The sequence below is a fragment of the Phalacrocorax carbo genome, chromosome 3 (genome assembly GCF_963921805.1).
Source record: "Phalacrocorax carbo chromosome 3, bPhaCar2.1, whole genome shotgun sequence".
In the NCBI taxonomy this organism is placed as follows: Eukaryota; Metazoa; Chordata; class Aves; order Suliformes; family Phalacrocoracidae; genus Phalacrocorax; species Phalacrocorax carbo.
The window spans coordinates 9,545,097-9,563,130 of NC_087515.1; the positions used below are offsets into that span (position 1 = coordinate 9,545,097).

General features: G+C 43.4%; 1 protein-coding gene across 1 annotated transcript; it reads right to left on the reverse strand.

The window, feature by feature from the left end:
* Positions 1-10,143: 10,143 nt before the first annotated feature.
* Positions 10,144-12,839, reverse strand: MAP1LC3C (microtubule associated protein 1 light chain 3 gamma). The gene is made up of 4 exons (XM_064448594.1): positions 12,680-12,839; positions 12,535-12,590; positions 12,290-12,396; positions 10,144-11,266 (listed from the first exon to the last, which is right to left on the reverse strand). The coding sequence occupies exons 1-4, from the start codon at positions 12,735-12,737 to the stop codon at positions 11,056-11,058; spliced, it is 432 nt and encodes a 143-aa protein (XP_064304664.1). The 5' UTR covers positions 12,738-12,839; the 3' UTR covers positions 10,144-11,055.
* Positions 12,840-18,034: the final 5,195 nt, after the last annotated feature.

Consider the following 18,034-nt stretch of genomic DNA (forward strand, 5'->3'; position numbering starts at 1 on the left):
ACTTCTTTAGGAAGCTTTCCTAGCTTTTTCTTACCGCGATTTAAGCCCATTACATCTTGTAATAGCCATGTAGACAAGAGAGAAAGATTCTTCCCCCGCCTTTTCAAAAAGCCTTTCGTTTGTGAGGAATATCATGTCCCTTTTCCAGCCTGTTCTTCTTGAGGCTAAACCTCATCAGTTCTTGCATCTTTTGTCACAGGACACAGTCGGAGTTTCTGCTCATTGTCATCACTCCCTGAATTCTCAGGTAGTTCATGTTCTTCTTGGAGTGCAGTGCCTAAATTGCACACATCATTTCAGCCAAAGCCTACCATTGTTGAGCACAGCAGAAGGCTTATTTCACACATCTTGCAGGCTCTACTCCTGTTTAGAAATCCCAGTGTGGTGTTTGCTTTTTTCACAACAGCACGATAGTGTTGCCTCACGCTTAGCTTGTGATTCAGTATATCCCATGGAGTCTCTTAAGGAGAAATGCCACCAACCAATTGTTTTCCATCCTGTATTTGTGCAGCTGATTACTGCCGTCCAAATGTAGTATTCTGCATTTATCCCTTCTGAGTAGCGCCCAGGTAGTGATGAGAGCCCTTTTCATTCTTCCTGCAAAATCTTTGCCAACACTTTTTTTATGTTTTGCTAAAACCCACAAGATACACAGGACTACTTATTATATGGAATTTTTTTGCTTTGGATTTATGTCTCTACTTTTTTAGAAGGCATAGGGAATAAGGGCGTTAGATGAGCACCAACTCTATTAGCAAATACTTCATATGTGGACAAGGAGATAAGAGAAGAAACATCTTAATTTGTGTGGTAAACTCCATAAATTCTAATTTGTTTAACCAGAGATTAAATGCAGATGTGAAGCAAACAGCATTAAGAAGAAAAAGGCAGGAGCTGACATTGATTAAGCCTTTGTAAAGTTCCATGACGTCAAGCAGATGATTAAAATTTTAGTCAGGAGAAAGATCTCCAGCGTGTATAGATTTCCTTTGTGTTCTCTTGCAATGCAATCATGACTTCTGGTGCAAAGTAATCAAGGAGTTAGTTACAAAGAAAACTTCTCTTTCCAATATTTTTTAAAAATAGGTCTTTATAAAGTGCTTAGCTCACACTTAATAACCAAAGTTAAATAAACAGATCTTCAGCAATTTATTCTAGAGCCAAAACTGGTGCTGAACACTCCCGAGAATATGACAGAAATAAGAAAATGTGTATAAATGAAAGTATAATTAAGTGTGATTCTGAGCTTATTTTTTATATCACTAATTCTTTTACTGGTAGACATAAGTATTCGTGCGTAGTAGCAAATACGATGATATACAATGCTAGGCTGATTAAATTTAGCATGTTCACCTTGAACCCCACAAAGCACCAGGATTTGTTCTGACCTCACTTCTGCAGTTTTGGAATCACTGTTCAACTATTGTTTGTTTAAAATTAGCAAAAAGAAACCAGGGCAGATTCATTAATTGGAAAGACATGTATATTTTGAGCACTGAGATCTGTCTGAGCCTTGAATTCTGGCCTGCTGTAGATGTTTTTTTGTTAATCATCTGATTTATTTCCTCTAGTGTCCCAGAGCTAGACCAAGAATAACTTTGAAGCATCTATTTTTATTGTTTGCGTACTCTAGCATTACTCAAAAAATCTCACAGTTATTGATTAAGGTTATGTCGCAGACTTCAGTGTGGCATTAACTTTGATAACTACATAACTACAACAAACAGTACTCATGGGCCTAGTTGAAGGGTCAGAAAAAACAAGTGTAGAGGAAAATCCTGGCCTGTCCAAAGGATTTTATTTTCAAATGTCCTGAACATAGGTGTTGCCCCTACTATCTGTACCCCTTATAGTATTCATCTCACAAACCCCAGAAGTTTGTTAACAGATTTCCGGAAGTGTAGGCCATACATCAAAATGAGAAAATATACACATACAGCCCAAAAGTTTCAATCTGCAGCATGGCTGTCTTTCTCAACTTCAGTTGGACGGTAACATCCTCCAAGGCGTTTACTAACAATAACCTACTGAGCTTCCCAGCCCATGCATAGGCAAGTTATGTTGTACTCTTGCTCCTCTGTTTACAAACATACTGAAGGCAACCTTGATTTAGTATTTTCTTACTTCAGTAAAATTCTGCTGAGATGCATAGATAAATCTGCTGATGGGCAAAGTAATTCTCAAAACTGTTTTTTGTGAATCTACAAAATTGGCCAATTGCTTGGTGCTGCGGCTTTTCCTAGCCTGCATTTGCCAAAGTGTTTTCAAAGAAACTATTCAAACCTTTCCTAATACTGCAATTTAAGCTTTGGCTCTAGTTACATAGAAAAGATAGAGCAGGACACGGTTTCTTTATCTCTCTATAAGTACAAGGAGAAGTAGAGGTAATTACTTATTAAAGAGCTATTTGATTTAGCTACCAAACAGTGGACTGGTGCTGCATCAAGAAAATAATTATCAACAAGCAGTCGGGATGTGTGGTTTCTGCTGCACACACACATGTTGGGATGGAGTTTTCCTGTAACTTTCAGCCATTCATCCTCAGTCTTCACTGTCCCATGTCATGACAAGTGTTGAAGGATACCTTGAAGTCTCATGGCACTTTCAATAACAAGACCCTCACTCTATTGCCAGGTATAACTTTCTTCCCTTTTTTCCCATTTGTTTTAGAAACTGTATACTTCTGGCTATTCCCCTTCTCACCTGAGGCGGTGTTTCAGCAATGTATTGTGTGAGTGGACGGGTGTGTGCACATATGTGTATGTAGGTTTTGCACGTTTCATAAATGAAGTGCTTTGGAAACAGTTGTGGAAGGATCGGGGGAGCTTACCACTAGAACCTCCTTCCAGAGTTTTTCCTGAATCACCAAATGAGGTAGTCATCTTAGTCACCCAACAGACAAATTAGACAGGAAATGCAGGAAGTCAAGACTAACTTTAAGATGGGCTTATTCCTCCAAATGAGAACCCAAACATCTTTCTTCAGCTCTGTGTGAGTAGTAAGCAACAATCCTAAAGCCGCTACTGTTTCAAGACATGCTTTATGAGTAGAGAAAGTTCTGAAAAAGGCATCACAGCCTCAGCCTGCAGGAACTCTGCTGACTTGTTTACAGCACTTTTGGAGAGACATTTTGATAAAGCACACATTTTCTAACTGCTCACCTTCTTCAGTTTCTCGTTTCTTGTTCTCTTTGATGAAAACACCTGTAGGGTGTCCACTCTGCAAATTACTGGTTCTTACACATGCAAAATATTATGAATTATTAGAGATTTATTTCCTCCATGTGCTGCAAACTGCTGCCTGCTGCACCTCCACACTCTGTTTTTTGTAACGTGACATATAGATACTCCACTATAGCTTGTTATGCAGTACTGCAGTTAACAAACCATTCATTAGTAAAAGATCATAAAACTTGACCTGACCAAAAGTGCGTGGATCTCATTTATATGTAACCAAAACACATCCAAAAAAACCTGCAAAACACAAAACTTCCTATGCTGAGAATAAGCAGAAAGCTCCACCTCACTTTAAAATGAGGAGGCATGTCTAGAGTAGAATAACCCCTGTTTGGCTTTTCAGTGTTAGCCTCCATGCCTGTTCCCATATATATTGCAAATTGTTATGGCAGTCATATGGGTGTAACTGTAGAGTCAACAAGCATTTTCTTGAATTCATCTTTTCCCTCGTATAAAAATAAGTTGAGATTTGGATTTTCCCTCCTGACAAACCAACATAAGTAGAATTAATTTGATGGGAAAAAAAATACAGCAGTTTGAATCAGGAAACAAGATATTTGGCAAACCATATTTTGAAGAAAAACTTTCCAGAAAATTAAACATAAAACCTTTCATGTCTGCCACAGTGCTTGACCTCTCCTTCTGCTCTCCACCTCCTGTGGATAAGTGTTTCCTCCCATGAACTGTAACATGGTAGCTTTAGCTCTGCAGCCTTTACGGCTCCAGGCAGCAATTTCAGTGTATGCTCCAGCTTCTACTGGAATTGCTTCATTTACTTTATATGGTTTTGCCTAAATTTTCCACTAGTAAAACTGAAGCCTCTCACAGATCTTGCGATTGGATAGCTATTTTCAGAAGGGGAAGGTAGGCTGGGGGTCTAGTTTGGGAGCCGGGTTCAAGCCCCTTAGCTGCACGCCTCTGCTGTCATTCCAGGCTTTACTGCAAAGTCTCTAGCTTCTAGTTGCAAAAACTTAATTTTCTGTGCTGGGTCTAGGGAGACGGGAGCTACTGGGGGTGCGCAGTGTGAAGTGTGTGGCTCAGCCTCTTCAGAGAGAGACGGGAATCATAGCAGGCTCTCCCCCACTCTATCCTTTGAGTTATAAAGGATGCTCCTCTGTGAAGCACATGAGAGTAATCTTGCTCAACACTTGCCTAATAAGCCAGCTCCCTTGGATGTCACAGCCAAAGGAAACCTTCCTTTAAGGTCCTGTCACAGCCTAGCCTGCAGAGCCATATAATTTTCAAGATCTGCCTGTACCAGTAGCAGTTCCCCCCACTCAGTTTCTTGTAACAACCCACCTCTGCACCAGCCTCGTCCTGGAGATTGTCACCTGTCACCAGCCTGCTCCTGGATGAGCTCATGTGAGGCATCCTCCTCCTTCCGTGGCAAAATCAGCTGGACGAGCTGGGGCATGAAATGAAGCTGCTACCTTAACCTACCTTGTTGTGTCTGTAGCAAACAGAAGTTCACACTGATGAGCAAGGCTAAGGCACACAGCTGTTCTTCAGCTCATTCAAGAAGGGATGTGACACCTTTTCTGCCACAACCAAATCCACTGGAGGGGGGAGCTACCTACATAGCAGTCACAGCCCCAGCCATCCCATGTAAACTGCTGCTCCAGACCTGACAGAGGCTTAGAAGCCTGAGAGAGACCGAGGATAGCCAAATTTTGTGGCTCCAACACAGGCTGAATTACAGTAACAGAACAGCTGTGAATTCTCATATAAGTTTGTTACATGGCAACTAAGGGCATATTATTTATAGTTTTCAGCAATCTTGGAGTCTGTACCCAGGTTCTGCAAACACAGAAGGCCTGGTCCCTTTCCAAAAAAAGAATGGGAACAAAAGTCAGTGAGCGTGAGGATGGCTGGGAGGAGCTGAGGGTTAAACCAAATCCAGCTGCCTCCTAGGAAAATGCATTATTTCTCCTGTGGCCTGGCTTGACAGGTTTGACAGGTTTATAACAGAGCCAATACAGTTTTGAATAGCAAAATTATCTTCATAACCCCTGCAATGCTTGGGTTACCCTGACAGTCTAGACAGCACAGATGTGTCTGCACTAAGCTGGTGATCCTACCCTCACCTGTAGCACAGCAGCTGTTTTTCCAATTGACGTCTCTCATTTTCTTGATGACTAATACACCAAGCTGCTGGAAAGTGAGTTACTCTTCCTCAGCCAGTCAGCATTCAGATATACTACTCATATCCCTACCCGACTTAATTTTTGACCACAGATGCAGCATTTTAGGGGAGGAGGGTCAGACAGAGACCATACTTATATCTATCACTTGACATTAAGTTTTTAAGTTCTCAGAGTAAGGGCCAAGTCGCCTTGTGAAGTAGCGCCAACTCCAAGAATAGAATTTCTTTACTTGCCATGCCTTCATTTCAGCACCCTCCTGTGTGTTTTTTTTCCACTGACAAAGTTTGCTTTTTATTCAGGAAATGGATATATCCACCCTCCATCTGCAAGCATGTGCATGCGTGTTTTCTTTCTCATAACTCCTCTTCATGAGCTAATGGGTGTAATGGTTGCCTTAGTGAAGTAATACTGAGGCTCAGGCTTTCCAGTCAGTCACAGGGAGGCGAGTGAAGAATACATGGCTGCAGCTGCTTTGGGTGGAAGCACTGACAGGCATGCTTCACCCACTGCCCCACTCCATCCCCTCTCCTCACCCACTAGCTGGCTGACCTAAAGATTTCCCTGCAAATCCATCCATCAGGCTGTAAAGTCTTGGCTCTGTTCTTGAGAATGGGAAATAAACTTTGGGTCTATCAGGGATCTGTTGACCAATGGCAGATAAACCTGGTTCTTTTTGCATCATCTCAAGGACCGTGCAATCAATAGCCTTCTCACCTTTCCAACATCTAACAGGCATGGCCTGAGGGTCTGATTAGGATCCAGACCATGTCATTACACACAGAAAGGAAGTGAAGCCAGGACCTTGGAGTATTTGCAAAAATAAACACCACTGGCCAAGCCCACCCTTTAACAAATCATAAGCAGCCCCATAAAGGCCCTTTACAGTCCCTGCTGGACATGACATAAGTGTTGAATGGCCTGAGCAGCTCCTCCTCAGTCCTTGCCTGCTCTGGAAGCTCCATGTGCACCCAGCCAGGCACACCCCCTTCCTCCCAGGGGTCTGTTCCAGGGGGGAAGGGACAGTGCTTCTTATCAAACTTGGGCATTGACACTTGTGATATGTTCTTCAAAACCCACCTGGACTAGGCTGCTACAGTTGTGTGCCATAAGAACATTATAGTCACAAGAAATGCATTAGGTAGGAAGCAAGAGGCAGTGAGTCATAGTTATGACTGTGGAGGGGATCCTTAAGTGCATCAGCCACTTTCATTAAAATTATATCCATGTTCCCCTAAACTAGGGTCATACTGTTGTTTATTATAGGACCTAACTGCCTTTACATGTTGTAGACAGCATAGGAAGAAGTAGCAGATACCCAAGAAACTTGTGTTAAGAAGCAACCTAAAACCATCAGGGAAATAAGTGAGTACAGCTACCATTACAAAGCATCTTAGGAAAGCTAAAGAAACTAAGCACATATCTGTAGGCAGAACCCTTTTTTTTCTTTGCCTAAAATTTGACAGAGTGATTCAAAACTGTATGAAAAGAATGGGATATTTCAAAATTCAGGAGAATTGTCTAAAAATCTTTTGGAACATTGATCCTTAGGGGAAGTGTGTGTGCCATTAGAAGCTTTGTATATAGGTTCTACTGTAACATATATGAAATTACATTTCTCACTCACCTTTCAAGGTTCCCTTGGAAGTTTTCCACAGAAACCCTCCCTCTCTCCCCCTCCACTTCATAATCCATAGGTTAAAAACCTGTGTTCTAAAAATAGTTAGGAGAGAAACGAGGTCTTTTTTGTTTTCTCACCATAGTTTCTATAGGTGCTTTCTTGAAAGGGAAACACAACAGTGCAATTTTATGCTGAGGGTTATTTCTGTCCTATTAATTCATTTGACCTTCTTAATTTACTGTATCTTACGTAAACAGAACAAAAAACCTCATTTGAATAAGAATATAGAGTCTGTCAGTTGGTGTGTTTAACAGTGTATCTTTAATATTTCTACCCTAAAGCTACAACCATCTGGAAGTAGTTAACATGGGAAAACAAAAAGCCCATCTAAGTCCACAAGACTTGTTGCCTGCAGTACTTGAGCAAGAAGATTAGTATCCCCATTCGTTCATTTATTTATTCTACCCACACACAATGGTAAGTAATTTTTAAATCCAAACAGTTTGGAAAGCTCCTGCTGTTGCTTGTGTGCTAAAGCCCAAGCTGAGGTTATCATGTTTGCCTTACAGCAACAAATGACAATTTGCACTCCATAAATCATTGTACACAGTTTGTAGATGGCTGTAGGACATCAGCTGTGGCAAGGAAAGCACAGACAGCTGACTCTCTGGTCGTAGTAGGCACACAAAACATTGATTTCTACCTACTTCAAATTCAAATGCATTGGTAAGACTTATTTTTAACCAAACCCAAGACTTTATGGGGATTTTTGAGTTCCTAACTGTTCTCTTCTACAGTGCCCTTATGAGCATTCAGCACGCACGCAGCCCACAGCACGCACCTCAGCAATGAGGTTTGCTCAGGTCTTTTGAAAAGAAGAAAACTACCCTGTTCTCAGCGTAGTCACTGTGCAGGCATACATTACAGATACAAATGGCATGCTTCATTAAAGCATCACTTTTGTCCAGCAAGGTTGCAGCCTCAGATTTTAGCTGCTTTTGTATTTCCCTTTTAATAATTCCAGCAGTATCTGTGGTTATTAACATTAGAGTTTTTCCTTCAGCACCGTGGTGAATTTACAAAAAACTAGGGGTTAATGATTTTTTTTTTCTCCCTGTGTGATTCTACTTTGTTATGTTAAAGTCACAACTCCCTCAATACTCAAAAAAGGACCCCAACAGCAAGGGCAATTTCAGCCTTCATCCCACACTTATGTTCAGTGTCCTTTCAGTTTGACTGTGTTTATATCTGAAGATGGGACATGGTGCTTGATCTTACAATGGGTCAAGCGCTGTGGACCCAATCTAACAAGTTACATACGTACACACTCTGCAGAAGTGCGTGCTTTGAAGCCAGAGCACCGAGCGCCTTCCCGGATTTAGTTGGTAGTCTATGGCAAGAGCAGAAGTATCCTCAGAGTGTTTTCTTTTCTCTGGTGGATATTAAGGAACACAAGTCCACATTGTAACTCAGAAGCAAAGATGTTTGTACAAGGAAGTGGCATTCTCTTTTTCCCTTTTTACACTGGGGGTATGTTGGAGAGAGCTATAAAGTTTACTTACCACAGCATGGTATCCTTCAGTGCAAAAAAAAAAGTACCTGTCTGATCAATAGGTATTCGCTTGAGCAAATACCAGTTCATCAACCAGCAGCTACATTGGAAGCAGCTGCTGTTATCTCAGTTGCTTATGTCAGAGCAAAGTTTTTCTGTGTGCTTCTTTTCTAATCCTTGTTCCTTGCACTTCAAGAGACAGTATGTTGAATCCAAAGCTTCATCACACCAAAGCAACTCTACCAACAGGATAACTGATTTATTTGGGCATCTAACTCCTAGTTTATTATTTTAGAATTAACCATCAAAGGCTATTTTGAAAAAGTCTTATCTGCTTTAACACCTGGTAGAAGGGCAAGTCTATTACTATTACCCAATGATCAAGCTTTCCCAGCTCACGGGACTTCTCTCTAGGTTTAGCAGGCCAGTTTAAACAGATTTATAAAGATGCTCTTTACCTGCAACTGACCTTCTACTTGTGTAACTTTTCTGGCCAGATCTGTGACTCAGCCTGTTAGACACCATAGCCTAATGTCAATAAGTGCTGGAGGGATCAACACTTACACCTCAGCAACTACATTACAAACCAAAGAACATTGGCTGTCAAACATAAAATTGCTCCAGCCAAGAATCTGTAGTGCTTTTCTCTTCCTGTACCAAGCATCACACAAGGCAGGAAGACAAACAGAGGAGCCAATGAAGCAAAATATTAGCCCAGCTCTTAGACTGGCAGGAGAGCTTGAACATAGCAAGACTTCCCCTTGCTCCCCCCCACCCCAGGGTTCCCACAGCTGTTCAACATTGCTGCATGGTGCTCCTGCCAAACAGGTGTCGGCCTCCCTGAGGGCTGGTAACAAATGACTATGTGAGTTCAATTTGTGCAATGGAAACTGTTTCCATTACAAGCATAAGTGAAATCTATCCAAGCAGCAGATTCTGGGATCCCAAAGCCCACGTTTTCATACCTATACTGACATAGCCTTAGCCTTTCCACTGAGTCAGTCAGGTCAATGATTTCTTTGTTCCTCAGCTCATGAAACACAAGTTGGCAAACATCACCTTCAATAAGGCAGGTACCCCTCAAAATCCCCTGGTTTAGAGCTTGAACCCAGGTCTGCTCAGAGCTTTAAGTTCAAGAGATTTTTAGTGCAAGAGAGCAACTGCAAAAAGCTTACACATAAATTGTGCATAAGGAAGGAATGTAAGTACTGTCAACACTTCTTTGCAGTCTAGTAATTCCTACATTAATCATTCTGCAAATCAGTTTGGTACTGAACAGAAGAATTGCATCATATTGTAACAATTTGACCATCCTAAGCTGAGGCTGCCAGAGGCCGATTAATTAACTGCACACTGTGACAGATTTTTAAATGACCTGGTGTTTTAAGTTGATTACACACAATCAGAACATTTACAGCTTTCCAATACATTCCTCACATATGAGAGGACCAGGAAAGCTAGCTTGAGCTATACTTCAGCCCCAGCCTCATGTCAAGTGTTTCTTTAATACATATTTAGGAACCAAGTCTGTATGTTAGATGAATCAGCATCTCACTACATGACAGTTTTGACATTTACCAGGGTAATGAATACACCCCAATCACACAGTACGTCACCTAGCTCTATCCATCCTTGAAAGAAGGCTCATTGAAATCCTGCAGGGGAACTCACAAGCAAGTTGGGATGGATGACTGTATCTACAGAGACCAGACTAGCAGAATTCAGTAGTAAGAACAGACTCTTGAACACTTAATTAAAGTCCAGTTCAAGTCATGCTATCTGCATTTAGATTACGCAGGTTAACAATCAGTTTTGCTTATTTAAGCAAGTAGTTATTTGTACCACAGATACTCAGTGTTTTCAGTAACAGCTGACAGTAGTTTATCCAGGTGTTAGGTGTAACACTGCATTTGAACCAGGGTTCATGCTCTTGCATAGCACTCATGCAGTCTGCTTAATCTTGCAGCTCAGATATCTAGCTTAATGAACCATTTATAGGTATGGGTTTGCTCCTATAGGAGCTGATTAAGCTTTGTTATTCCATTAAAAACTTCAGAGTGGCTGTGTGAGTAACCGTTCACTTAAGGGGCACTGAGCTCAAATTCCCATAATTATTCTAGGGCCTTCTCCTAGACAGACTTTTACAGACTTTCCACAGATTAAAACTAACATTCAACTCAATACTTAAAAGCTTCTTTATTTTACTCTTTGACTTAGGGTTTAAGGACACCTTAGAAATCAGTTACATAACAAAGATTGGTTTTGCAAAAAAGTGGAGGTGCAGTTCCAAAAAACCCATAGTGTCTTCAAATATAAAAATATATATCCAAATTATTACCTAGGAAAGTGTACCACCATTTCTGCCTTAAGCTGGTCCTGCCAGCTTTTGGATCATAACTCCCCATCACAGAGCGCAAGAGCTCATACTGGAAGGAGCATCTCCAACATTCATGTCACAGGCATGATTCACAGCCAACTGCCCCAATGCAGCGCATGGACCCCACCTTAAGTCTTCTGAGGGCATTCCATGGTTTTCCCTTGAGCAGTGGGTAAAACACATCCAAACATCTCCTGGGAAGCATATGTCATATACAAAAAGCCATCTTCATCTTTGTAGTCCCTGTACACTTCTGCCATTGTCAAGGACATGCTGGCTAGGCTTTTGTTGTTCACCAGCAAGTAGAAAGCTTGTGTGGCAGTTAGAGCCATCCTGCTTCTAGTTGAAGAAGGGAGGAGAAATAGAGGATTAAGCATTAGCAAGTTTAAGAATGCTTCAACTTTAGTCCACGAAATACATTTATCAGAGCAGTTGCATGAACTACGTACAAGAAGTGCTGTGTAAAGGCATTATGTGGTTTAACGACTTCATCAGCAGGAAGTTAACTGTATGCCTGGAAGCCAAAAGGCTTCGGCTCCGAGGAAAGGCTTACATTGTCAGACTATGAGTGCTACTGAGCTGGGCTTTGAGTTCCTGGTTACCAGAGAGAAGTGCTGAGTAGAACCCAAAGGCTTCTGCAGTACAGCTGTAGTGAAGGATTCCAGCGTAGTCTGTTACACTTATTTTAAAGTCTACCTTCAAAAGAAGAGTCCTTCTCAGAGAAATTACATATGAGGATCAGGACCCAAGTTGTCCAAGAGCCAAAAGCATCTTTTACAGAAGATAACATCTAGGAAGATCTTTTCCATACTTTAAAAAGTGTGCTGGAAAGCACATAGCTCTCATACTTTGTCAGAGAACATCACTAAATACTTTCAGAGACTTCTTCCCTGTAGTTTTTTATAAAGAATAATTTCAAAGCACATTTCATGCCACTCACACCCAAGAGTTGCTTTGAACTTGAGCAAATTCGGCAAGTTGCAGTAAGAGAGCAAGGCAGTAGCAGATATAAGCGGAACAGAACCACAGAGCCCCAGTACCAAGTTCATTAAGCAAGAAGAAAGCAGAACAGGAGTCCAATATAATCTTTGCTCACTACAGTTAGGGGGGAGAGAAGACTTTATGAATCCAAGAAGTACAGATGACATTTTTTCCCCAAGTGCACCTGAGAAAGCACCTGAGTTTCTTTAAATCTTGAATTTCTTAAAAAATTCACAAGAGAGGGAAGCCACTACCAATACCTTCATCCTCCTCCCCACCAAGAGACAGCATGAAGCTCCAGCACAGCACTAGAAAGCACCTGCTGAGCAAGGCATGGCAGGCTCCGGCTGCAGCACAGCCCCACCGGTGCTCGCTACCTACCTGATGATGGTTATGAACTGTGTCATGGTCAGCTCCTCGGGAACAAGAAACTTGGTTTTGTCCAAGAGAGGAAGGTATTTCTCTTTATGGTATCTCTCAACAATTACCTGTTCCAATCAGAGTCATGCTTAGCAAAACCAAAGCAGCCAGGTCCCTTCTCCCCCACACACCTTAGGGGGACGTTCCCAACATTTCTCTTCAAAAAGCAGCAACAACCAGTGATAAAAAAACCCCCAGAGACTTACCGGGATTTTTGTTGGGAACTTCGCTCGGATTCCTGCCACTTCTTCCAGCCGGGTGGCTGCGCGGGAGAGAGCAGAAGCGTTACGCGTGCGCGCAGCCCACCCCGCGTCCCCTCCGCGCCCCAGCGCGGCCCCCCGCGGCCCCCACCGAAACTCTTCCTCAGCTTGAACGGCCGGGCCGCCTGCGCCCCGGGCAGCGCCTGCATCCTCCCTCCGCGATGCTCCGGGCGACGGCGATGCCGCCGCCGCCGCCGCCGCTGCCCACCCTTATGGCGCGGGGCGCCGGCCCCGCCCCGCCGTGCCCCGCCCCCCCCGTGCCCCGCCCCCCCGTGCCCCGCGCGGGCGCTCCCGGGCCGCGGGCGGCGGGGCGCGGAGCGGCGGGCGCGCGGAGCGGCGGGCGCGCGCTGGCGGTGAGCCTGCCGCCCGCCCCGGCAGCGCCCTGCCGCTTCCGCGCGTTCCTTGCTGCAGAGTGCCCGGACCGCGAGCCCTCTTGCACGCGAGGCGATAGAACCGCTCGTGAGAGGCCCTCGACCGCCCTGCGGGGAGGCCGAAGGGTGCAGCTCAAGGCTGGACCGTCCCCACCTCTCTTCCCTTTCCAGATGGCCGGCCCAGAAGGTCAGTTGCCTTCCTCGTGCTTGCCAACTGCTTTCAAACTATTCGGCTTTAGGAAAAAAAAAAAACAAAACACCTGTCGGGTTTCATATCCTCAGGCTACCAGGTTGCTTGGTTTCTGAACGACTTGGGAGGTGAGCTTTAACTCTTTCTTGTCTCTGAGGCATGGTCGGGATTTTAAGGGTTTCCAAGCAGACTTCGGGTCCATCTGTTTGCCAAACACGATGAGACAGGTCCCCTGCCTTTTGGATTGCTCGTTCACCTGCTTTTACTTCAGCTGTCAAGATGGCTTCGCAGCCAAACGTGGCTCAGCAAGGAGTAAAGTTACTCAAGGCTGGTTGTCATGTATATAAGTCATCTTAGTGGATGGCTGGAATTGATCCCCATTACTCATTTGCTTTGCTTATGCGTTTAAATTATAGCAAAATTCATTTACTTTTATCTAGCAGGCTAAGGGCAGCTGGAAGTTTCTACGGTTTATGAATTACGGTTTATGAGTTATGGGCTTGTCTGCTTTTTCAAGGTAAAATCAATGACTGTCACCTAAGATCATTTTGGAAAGCAACATCTTTCTTACAGTGTGTGTGTACTATGTATGCATGTCACAATTTTCAACCAGTCTTTCCAGAGCAGAGTTTCTGGTGACTGAAGTCAGTGCTGCTGAGCTGTCCTCTTCTCTTGATCTGGAAGTGATGAGCTTTAGTCACAGCACAAGCTCCCCCATGCGGCACTACGAATTTCATTGCTCAGAGAAGACAAGATTTTTGCTTTGAGGAGTTCATGAGCAAGAGCTCCGAACTTGGAGAGAGGACTTGAGCCTACACTGGAATGGTTTGGATACAGCTCCTCCTCGTGAACTGACCTCTGCAGCAGGGCAGGTAAGCTCAGGGGTTTGCTTACAGAGCTGGGTCTAACTTCAATTCTTTTGAGTAGAGGTGAAGTGACAGCCTGGGGAAGCGTGAGCGGAGGAGGATGTGTGGCACAGAAGTGGCGCGATGCCAGCACTCAGTCTGGTGGCACACATATTTAAGAAGATGAAGGAACAGAAGAATAACTAGAAGGGTAAAGAAACAGCATAGACCTACATGTAGCACAGGAACAAAGCCTGTGGGTGGTAGAAGGATGTGTGGACATCACAGAGCGTGTCTTTGCAGTTGTGGTCGCTGTGGGGCTTCCCAAAGGAAGTCGACCACTTATTCCACAGACCCTTGCTGGTTTCTGCCCAGCAGATCCAGCAGACAGATCTGTGATCCACTGTGTTCAGGCAAGAGGGAACCTGCCACACCAGGGCTCTGCTTTCTGCGTCACCTGTCACTGCATACAAAGTATGAAAGCGTGGCTCCGAACAGACATCAGTGGCCCAGCTTCTAGAGAGAAGTGATTTCTTTTCGTAACCATAAGCTCATACAGCAGAAAAAATTAATACCCGGTAAGAAGGGGAGCCAAAGAAGAAGAATTTTGTGGTGGTCAGTGAACCTGGTGATCAGTTACAGCTCTAACTTCTGTAAGAGTGTAGAGTGAGCACAAAGCCAAGCTTTAGTTAAGTTGTGCTGACTAATACTGTAATGTGTTCCACTATCTGCAGGCAGAGGGAATGGGAGGTCTAGTGTGTGACTACATAGCACCTGCACTCGCTCTTGCATTGAAATACTCAGTTTCAGAACCAAATGTGGAATTTATTCCTTCTTCCCACCATTCCACCTGAAGACAATAAAAAGCTTGTCTCATACGCTCAAGGTGTTTTAGTCAGCAAATTATTTTCCCCGTACGGGAGGATGCAGGTTTTCTGAAATTCAAGGATCCTGTAGAGTTTTTCAGTAGAAATGTGGGAGCTCCTGTGAAAGACAGAATTACAGTATATGAAGAGAGTCTGAAATAAGCACTTTTTCATCCCAATTTCCTGCATTTTTTGGAAGTTGGGTAGGGAAGCAGGGAGAGAGTAATGAACGGGCTCTAATGTAAGCCCTTTTTCTTAGACTGTTCTGCTTCGTTCATGCTCATGTTGCTCAAAAGGTCTTTACTGGTGTTAGAGAAAAGTCCTGAAGAGTTAGAAAAAGTACATTTCCTCAGATTGTTCTTGTTTGGTGTAGTTATTCATCATTCAAATCATACAGGTCTGTATGGATACGCAAGTCTCCCTGTGCAAAGCAAAATATAAGCAGCTCAGAAAAAAAACAAGCCTGCTCTGAAGAGCTTGAAACTTGAATTTCCAAGACAAGATAACATCACAAAGGCGGGGTAACACCATAACATTAACCTGACAGGTGTGGCTGTGTAGGTACATCTGGTTGCCACCTAGTGGATCTGTAACTTAGTATTTCTTAGAGAGCAATGCTAAACACCTCTCTGAATGGTGAATCCTCCTTGAGCTTTGTGAATTCTCATCTCCTCTTCCCTGCTCTGAAGCAGAAGTTTCACATTACATTGGTGTAGCATGTATGAAAGTTTGAATGGCATTATCTGTGATCTGCTGTGGCTCTGGGTTGGTTATAATAAAGCTCGGTAACAACAACAAAAAAACATGTAAAAGACACTGAGGTTTTTGCATCAGCGTATTAGAGTCTCTTCCTCCCTGTGACAGGTGCTTTTGAACACTCAGATGTGTCGCAGAGGCACAATGACATACTCAAAAGCAGGCATCTTCTTTTCTCCAAGTGCTGTGAGACAAACAGCACCGCTTTCAGGTGGACCTGTGAGCTACTGTGGAGCTGAGGATCAAAAGCTGCCTACGTTAACCACAGGACTGAGATGCTCTGATCAGACTGCTCAAGTAGCGCGTGTGAGTGCTATGAGGCTCTAGCCAAGATTTTGCCTGTTGTAGGAAGCATACAGATAAAATGCGGTGACTGCGCTGATTTTGCCTTCAGAAGCCTCCCCGGTGCTCTCTGGTGCTCCCGTACCCTCACAGTTAAAAGCCCTGTGAGGTTTAAGGAATAGGAGTTATCAGAGGGCTCCGACTCCTGAGCTTGGGGAATGTAAGCTGTGGTAGTTTAAAACTAACCCCCTGGCTGCCTGCCCCTCCTTGTAGCTGGAGGCTGCCTCCCCAGCAGGCGCAGCTTGTGCGGGCGCCCGAGAGCTGATCCCTGCTTGGTTGATGCGCAGTACAGTGGCCGAGAGCAGGCACGGCTTCAGCGCAAGTCCACGCCTGCTACTCCTGCCACCAGGGCAGTAACATCCGGCACATCGGTAGGGTGGGGGCAGCGATGTTTTAAATTGCCCAAGCTTTATCTGCCAGAGCTCAGGAGGCAGGGCTCCCAGTCTGACGCTGGACTGAAGCTTGTTAGTCTGTTCCGCCAAGCTAGCTGAAGAGCTCAACACCTAACGAAGGCAAACCCAAGGGTCAGACTTAATCAAAAGAAGAAAAAATATAAAAATGTGAACAGCATTAGAAGTGAGTTGCATTCAAGTGGAAGAGATTTGCTCCGCGGTTTCATGGTGAAAAGCACTCTAGGCTGCCACAAACTGATTAGCTTTTCTTCATAAGTCAGTATGCAGGTGCTACTGAGTTAATTCCAGTGTAGCAAAACTTAGATGACAAACAGGGCTTTGCTCTGGCTATAAATTCCAGCACTTAATAATCCAGAACACAAGCTGATACATAAGCAAGAGAGGATGAGGGATTAAGTGCAGAAAGCACAAACCAATTATGTGTAGACTAACTAAATATGATGACACAGCTCTAGAGGGACTGTATTTATTTAAGCAGCCTAACTGAATAGGAAGAGAAACTGCAGCATGATGTACTAGGGAAAAAATGTGACTTGGCAAAATGGTGGCTTATTTATTGCACAGAGAAAGCCTGTGAAGTTCTACAGTATTATGCATAGTTATCTTGACTATGTGCTTTCGTGAGTGTTGTCTACAAGTGTCTACAATAGTCGAATCAAGAGGGGTTTGAAAAGCCCTCAAGCAGTCAGACTTAGCCAGCCAATTTAATGGGTTTTAAAAGATCTATCCTGAATATTTGCACACTCCCTGAACATGGCTAGTTACAGATATGGAATCCTTTGCCTCCTTCTTCCCTTCTGTAACTCTGAGCCTGCCTGTTTCTCCTCCTGAGACACAGAAGCAAACCCACACTTGTGGGTAAGCCTGAAGTAATTGTGTGCCAGTAATTAGCTTCATGAATTCATAAATCTTTATACCAAAAAACTAGCTGGAATATTTTTATGTTTTAGAGGATGCTTAGTGCTATATTTCAGATTTATGGCCCAAACTCATCTGTTAATAAGACTAAGATCACAAACTAAGCCCCTCTCAAAACACTGAGATAAGTTTAAAAGTCACCAGTGGTATTTCTGGGTTGATTGGCTAGTGTTTGTATGTACTTTTGGTTCTTTTTCTTTGTCTCCTGTTTTTTTAACCCTTACATTGAACCTAGATCATACCTCTGATGGCTTTTTGGTGTAGCCACGAGGATTAGAAATGAGTTCTCTTACTGATATCGATAAAGATTGACTTAGCTTACTTTACCCTAACAATACTATGGCATAGTGAAACAGGATATCTCTGTCTCAGAACAAAAGCCCCGAAGTGAATGATAGTCTTTGTTAACCGCCGTGAAGGACTGCTTAGTGTTGCCAAATTTAAGTGAAACTAGGGGAAAGGTAATTCTGGCAGGGGGAGATGATGTCCACTGGCTCAAGTCAAGAGTGGCTCAAGACCACCCGCTCAAGAGAACGGTGACCCAGAAGGTTAAGGAAGTAAAGGTCTCAAAATATCATAGTGGCCATGTGTCAATTTTTACATGGCAGGTGAAAAATTTTAACCAATCATTTAACAGAATGATGATGAATATGTATTAGATTATTAAATATGTTAATATCTTGTGTAAAAATAACTGTTAGTTTACACCAGCACTGTGCTGGTTGTACCTTGCACCTGTATCTGC